Genomic DNA, 7,515 nt, shown 5'->3' with positions numbered 1-7,515 from the left:
TTCGAATAAAATTAAAAGTTGCTCAAGGCTAATCCATATAATAGACTGCTTTGTTTAATGGGTCCCATGTAATAGTATAGCATGGAAAGGTGCTGATTAACATAAAATATCTCAAGGGCCTTTTCTGTTAGAAAACAAAGAAACTTTCCCCTCCACTCCCCCCAAAGTGAAAAGCTATCAACACTTTGTGCTTGGGGTTCTATCAGCTCCCAAGCTACGCTCTTGAAATTTCTATTTACCTTATCTTTCACGGTGTCAGTCCAAAAGACTCTTTGTAGGTGATAGTGAAAATCCACACCCACAGCCACTCCACGATTTTGAGACTCTACCAAGACCTCAAAGGATCTTCCGTGAATATCGCCAATTAGCAAATCCTGACCATGGGAGAAGATAACGGAGGCCTCGCCAGCTAAATGTGAAGAGGTAAGGCATTATCACTCCTTCAAGTGAACAAAGACGATGAAATAACTTACAAGTGATATGCTTTCTGCTTTTTCAAATACTTTCTTCTATGTTTTCTTATTTGATTTTAAAATAAACTTCTGAGACAGATTTATAGGTGTCATTCTACCCATTTTACAGAATAGCAAATCGAGGCACAAAGGTGCTATTTTCAAGAATCCTTGATGAAATGGGCACTTTACCCCAGGTGCAACTTTAGATGGTATAAAACACAGAACTCATTTTACGGATTACTGGGAAATCACTCTGTGAAAAACATAGCAATCGAAAGCCGCTATATCTAAATACTCGCAAGCATGCTAAATCAATAAGGTTATTCATTACGGTCCTCTCTGAAATAGCAAAGGATAAAAAATGATACAAAAGTCCATCCATAAAGAATTAGTTAAATAAATTATGTACATGCAAAGAATGGAATATTATACCACTATAAAATAAAGAATGAGGAAGACTTCTCTGTGTAGACATGGAGAGCTCATGAAAATATATCACATAACACTAGCAATATGCAGAACTCTGTGTGTAGCTTACTACTATACATATATATAGTTAACTGTATTCGTATATTCTTATTTATGCATTTAACAATCTCAAGAATTGAAATAAACAGCGATTATCCATGGGAGAGGGGAAGTGAAAACAGGGCAGAGGGGGACAGATGGAGGAAACATTTTACCATTTAATTACTTCTTATAATTTAAACTTTTTAAATATATATTCAAAATAAGTTAAATTGTTAAAAATCAGCTGTACCTAAAAGTTAATATGCAGCAACACAGGTATATCTACACAAAAACAACTAGAAAATGGGCCATTCATCAAGCATGTGAGCAGGTAAGTTTCAGAAGGCCACCAAAGGCACTTCAAAATCAAGTATGAAAAAACAATTGGAAAAAAAGAGTAAAGCTGAGATCTTCTTACCCAGAAATCCATGATGATTGCCAAAAGGGAGGGGAGTTGAGGGGCTGGGTGAAAAGGGGGAAGGGATTAAGAAGTACAAATTGGTAGTTACAAAATAGTCATAGGGATGTGAAATACAGCATAGGGAATATAGTCAATAATACTGTAATAACTATGGATAGTGCCAAGTGGGTATCAGACTAATGGGGGAGGGGTGGAACCACTTCATAAATTATGTAAATGTATAACCACTATGCTGTACACCTGAAACTAATATAAAATAATACTGAATGTCAACTTTAATTGAAAAATAAAAATTTTACAAAAGAAAGAAATCCATGGTGACAAAAATGCTTTAGGGGGCCCATTTTTTAACAGATTTTCCCCATACTTTTTCTCTGCTACAATACTCTTAGATTGATGCAAAAAAAACACCAAGAATAAGGGATTCTCATAAATTGTAATCCAAATTTAGCAAGTACATTTTGCACCACCCCTAAATTTTGCATAAACAATGACGAAATTATTTCTATAGACATTTGTCATCCACATTTGTGATAGGTAAATTAATTAAAAGTTAAATGCTCAAGTAGGTCAAATATAGGCATAAAATTTAATCCATGATTAAATGTGATAGAGGACATAAGAGCCCAAGCCCAAAGTGAACAGGCAACCAATAAAAACTATTAATAATGGTCATCATCAATCCACAGACTGGTCCCTAATAATCAAAGTGTGAAATTAATGTTGACCAATTCTTCCAGCAGCAGAAGCCACTCCTAATTTGTAATAAATAACCCTGCATCTGTGAAAATGCTGGCATTTCTTTTGTCATCTGCTATGGAAGGATATTAGTCAGAAGTTTACTGTTCAGAGATATAAGTGTCCTTAATTTACTCACAGGAAGTATTAGCTTTGCAATGCCGTTCATGCTCCAAGATATACCCTTCTGCACAGTGGCACTGGTGATGGCCAATTCGGTCTTCACACATCTGGTCACAAATTCCCCATATCTGGCAATCATCAAAATCTGCCACGTGGGAAATAAACATTTACAATCATGTTTACCAGCATTTCCTAATCACCTTCTGAAAAATATCTTGGACAAGCTGTATAGGAATTTGGTGATGACCTTGTCTAAATAAACACCCTCTGGAGGTAGCACTGATTCTAGGCATACAATAAAAAGTAGGAATTCAGAACTGGCATCTTCATACTAGGGAAAACCCAAGAGCATTTAAACAAGTTTTTTAAAATCTACATGAAGGATAGTTTTCAGAAGATGAATGACGTTGCTTGGATTCATAGCCCTGTGGTATTCTGTTTCATTTATTAATGTTTGTTTATGAAATACCTGAATTTTAATGTAAATGCTTTCCTTAAAATCTGTGCTTTCCCAATATGGTAGCCATAGCCCTCTGTGGCTTCTTATATTTGTATTTAGATTAACAAAAATGAAATATACTTAATAATTTAATTTCTCCATCACATCTGCCACATTTCAAGTGTTCAATAGCCACATAAGATTAGTGGTTACCATACTGGAAAGAGTAGAGGTAGAACATTTCCATCACTGCAGAAAGTGCTATTGGACAGTGCTACTTCAGAATAAAGTAAGATCTCCCTTATAACCAGTCTCTCATTAAGATTCAAATCTGTGACTGCAATAAAATATTTGGAAAGGTCTATTTACCCAGCTGCCTTTCCTCTGATGTCAAAAAATCATAACCAAAACTAAAATTATTTTTAAGACATTAAAAATATCTTCCCTACTGCTTATTCATTAACTTATTAATTCATTTAGTTAGCATTTATTGATGGTCCATTACATGACACAGCTCTGTTCAATGCCATAGTAGTCCCAGTTCTACTATATAAAAAGTGATTTAATATAATTCACCTATAAACGATACAACATGGGGCGGGGAAAGACAGAAAAACACAAATATAGAGTCTTTCTTTCATAAAGACTGTAAAGCTTAAGGAGTACAGAAATTGTCCTATTCCTGGTAGATTGGTGCCAAATATTTCATTTGACCCTCCAAGTTCACATCCATTCTTCATGCTCCTTCACCCTGCTCTCTTCCATAGGAGAATGACCTACACAGCCCGTATCAACAGGATTTCCATGCCCTCATGATTCAGAAAATTCTGAAACCACTGTACCATCAGGTCTAGAATCCTCTAGATTTCTAGGATCTGATTACATTTGCAGCAAATGTCAGAGTCGTGAATTGGGTTCTACCACACCTGCTAGATGGCTCACCGTCTCAAGACTCCTTAACTAGGAAGCCCAAGAAATTCCTAGAAATGAGCTAATGGTTCTATTTCTCCCAAGTATAACAACATGTCCCAGTATATCTTTCTTTCTAAGGACTGTGAGTAACCAAAGAAAATATTAACCCAGTTTGGACATAACAAGATAAAAAGACATATGGGTATAAATAAAAAGCCCTTGTTAATCTACTTCTTCTGTGCCCTAGCCTCAGCCCTGACCAAATGACACCTGGGGCTTCACCTCAGTAGGAATGAAAGTACAGGACATTTGCCCTCAAACTCTCAGAATGTCATGACCTCATTTTCAATGCAAGACCTATGAGACTATGCTTAAGGTCTGGAGTCACCAGGGAGCATGAATTATGATGGCAAAGAGAAGAAAACCAAAGATGGAGAAGTCAAACCTACAAATCTGCGAGTGTAAATAAATGCCCTTCCTATCACCCGAGCTACAAGTACTTTAAAGGTTTCAATGAATATATGAGATCACAGTCATTCTTAATGACTGAATAAGGGTATATCCTCAATTTGGGGAGAAAAAAAATGAAGGCTAATTAATATCCATAGTCAATTAAACTGAAGACAAGAAAAATCAAAGTAGACTTGAGGATTTTCATTGGCACAGGAAACATTGATATGAAACATTGCTTTATAATACCCACCTCCCACCCTACTACTTTTTTTTTCTTTTTATTCTTTGTCCCCTCCTACAAACAAATACTGCTTTGAAAATAATTCAAAAACCCTTTTAGCTTAGACATCCCCCTTGGACATCCTCTGATCCATCTGGCTGTGTGAAATCCCACCATGCTGAATGACCTTCCTGCCCTAATTCTGCACCACGATGTCATTCCATCAACAAACAGCATGTCCTGTCAATCAGAAACAATAACCCTGGTAAACTGCTTCAGCATGCTGCCAGCAGCAGATGAATGGTAGAAAGACGCAAGATTTCATGTCACGATTATTCAATTTTATTCTTAATTACTACTGAGGCATTCTCTTGGGAGCCATGTCTAATATGGTAAATATTGTATAGGTTTCTAACACCTGAAGCCTCTGTAATGAGTCAGCCATGCAGAGGATTGCAGCCAAACAGAGTATTTGTTGAACTGAAATGCTTCGAAGAGCAAACTAAAAGAATTCCCTTAAAAAGTCAGCTGAAACAAGTGTAACTGGTTTAAAAATGCCAGGTATTGAAACTAATGAGTTCTCTTTACAAAGAGAGCAAAATATGGCCTACTTTGAAATAAATGTTAACCGAACTTTAAAACTCAGGGGCAAAGGACACATTCTGGAAGGACAGGAAAGGTCACAAGAAAGGCCTCTGCAGGTGGTAGGGGCCTCACATTCCCAAAGGCGCTCAACTGGAGACTTCTGAGCTGATCTCTAAATGAGGTTATCTGTACTAAAGTCCCAGGCACATACTGAAGGAACTGAAAGACATTCATCACCGAACTTGAAACTAGTGCCCAGTATCAGACCACACGACTTGCAGTGCGCTATGAACTGAATGTTTTCTATAAATCCTAACATTAGCTTGTACATAATACTGCACTTTTCTATATCACATTCATTAATAGGTTCAATGTAAAAACCTTGTTATGACAGGTTTTCATTTCTTACTGGCTGTAAAAAATTTGAAGTGGCCCAGACCTATGACATATGAAGAGCCCTAGACACTTGGAAATATAACCCAAAGCTCATCACAGCCTTAGACACTGGGCAAGATGTTGGAAAATGTGCTATCCAGACTTCATGGTTAAAAAAAAAAAAAAAAAAGACAGAATAGGTTGTAGGAATCACAAGATGAAACTAGGGATTCTGAAAGAGTAAATTACTTTTACTGAAAAGACATAAGGCCTATCAAGTTCCCACTGCAAGGTAATCCAGCCCCATCTCCTCTTTGGGAGTTGAGAGAAGAAAAATAGAGAAAAGCTGATACAGATACTGAGAATGTGGCTTCTGGTATTTCTATTGGAATTCCTTTTCTACTAAAAGAAAGGGGAAATGCCTGGAGAACTATAAGACTGAAAATTGGATTGGCAGGTGGGTGGCAGTAAAGGGGGATGGAGAAGCCTGACATTTGCCAAAGACAAAGAGCAGCCTCACACCCACAGAGGAGCACCACACAGAGAAAAAAGGGATGTTGCCCTCACAGCGAAGCGAGGGAGAGCAGGCAGAGGTTCCAAAGTCGGAAAGCCACCAAACAAAGGACATTTGAGTCAAAAGTATTCTTAAATTTCTTAAATGCATCTCCAGTGTAATGATAATAAAAAGCAAAAAGTGTCTTGTAATATAATTTAATGCCAGTTGCAGATCATAATGTTTTATTTATAAAATGTTAGGAAATGATTAGAAGAAATTTGGGGCTTTCTTAAATAATTTAGAGTTCTCTCTGAGTCTTCAGGATCTCTAGGGCTGACTTGCATAAAGCACTTAATCAGAAAATGTCTTGTTGAATATGGTTACTTAAAAGGAGCAATAAGATCATGGGCAAACTCTGAGACATAGTCTCTGATGTTAGAAACCTAAAATTACCCGCTTTGAAAACAAGGCCAGCCTCAACTGGATTTCTTTACCAGATATAAAAATCCCGTTTTTCTTGGCATGTGACAGGTAAATAAGCTGAGGAATAGACTTTCTCAAGAGTTCGAAGTTTAATTTGTAAACCAAAGTTTATTTCTGGTATTAAAACTTTTTCTGGCTATGAGTAGTCATTAAGATCTACCATAACTGTGAAAAAGTATAATTAAGTTGGAAGCCATAAGCTACTTGAGACTAAAGACTGAATAACTTCATAAGGTTTATCCAAATTCAGTCTTTTTGGCCTAATTGTATTAATATTTTAGATATTACTTCAGAAGAAATGCTTTTATAAAAGTATTTCTTATGTATGCCCTGAAAAATCTCAAATTTCTAAGGCATATCAAAAAAATACAAATATCCTGGGAGAGTTCTGAATCATCTATCTTTTGGAGATTCATAGAGGACCACCAAATCTCTAGAACACCTTTACAGTTGTCAAAATTGCGATTAAAATAATTCATTTTAATGAACCATTTGAGTTGCTTTCCAGATGCCTTTTCCCAGCACCAGTAAAAACATTTATTTTAAACTTCTGTGGTTACTTTATACTACTATATTTGTTGTTCCCGTGTCAACGATAGGGAAAAAGATATCAGAGCATTAAAAATTCATTGTTCAAATCCTTAAAAACTGCAAATCAATGATACTTGGCCGTGTCTAATTCTCCCATCATAAGACCCCATCCTAATCACAATGGGATGCAAAGTTGACTTGTATCACATTCAAAAATTTCCCAGTGGGAAAAATCATTCTTCTAATTCTGAAAGGAGAGATGTAGGAAATTTGGTGCACAGGTACTCATTTCAATGCCAGCTACCAGCTGGAAGCAACATGACAGAGTTTGTTCTCGAACATTAGCTTCAAGTAGAGGTAAAAATCAATGAGACTAGTGTGGTCAGCAGAGCAATGACCTACCTGATTTGCTGTGTACCACTCTTTACTTGCTGGATCCTGAGGAGGTTTGAGCAAACTGGATATAGAGACCAGGGGAGCAGGGTAGGGTACTTGATGGGTTCAAGGCAGCAGTTATTTACCAACCACATAGAAGTGTTTCATTATTTAACAACCAGTATGGCCATACCAATCCTGATTCCAAATACTTAGAAAACACCAAAGGACTATCTCCATCATCGGGCAGTAGACAGGTAACCATGTGTTAGTCAACTCACTCATCACAGAACCACTGTTTTGCCTTGTGCACCTCACAAAAACTTTTCAGTTAAAACCTCATATTGTCCAGGTTTTCTGTGAGGAGTGTGTTGCTCTTTGTTATACAGATCATCATCA

General features: G+C 36.8%; 1 protein-coding gene across 1 annotated transcript in view; it reads right to left on the bottom strand.

Moving 5' to 3' along the window:
• The window catches only part of LRP2 (LDL receptor related protein 2), a 191,448-nt gene that overhangs the window by 123,667 nt on the left and 60,266 nt on the right, over nt 1-7,515 (bottom strand). The window contains exons 9-10 of the mRNA XM_023528463.1: nt 2,264-2,392; nt 240-409 (exon numbers count right to left, since the gene is read on the bottom strand). Of these exons, the coding sequence (XP_023384231.1) occupies nt 240-409; nt 2,264-2,392 (299 nt within the window). The remainder of the gene's footprint in view (nt 1-239; nt 410-2,263; nt 2,393-7,515) is intronic.

Source organism: Pteropus vampyrus, unplaced genomic scaffold, assembly GCF_000151845.1.
Source record: "Pteropus vampyrus isolate Shadow unplaced genomic scaffold, Pvam_2.0 Scaffold2, whole genome shotgun sequence".
Lineage (NCBI taxonomy): Eukaryota > Metazoa > Chordata > Mammalia > Chiroptera > Pteropodidae > Pteropus > Pteropus vampyrus.
The sequence above is the reverse complement of the archived record's forward strand: the minus strand, read 5'-3'. Positions and strand labels throughout refer to the sequence as shown.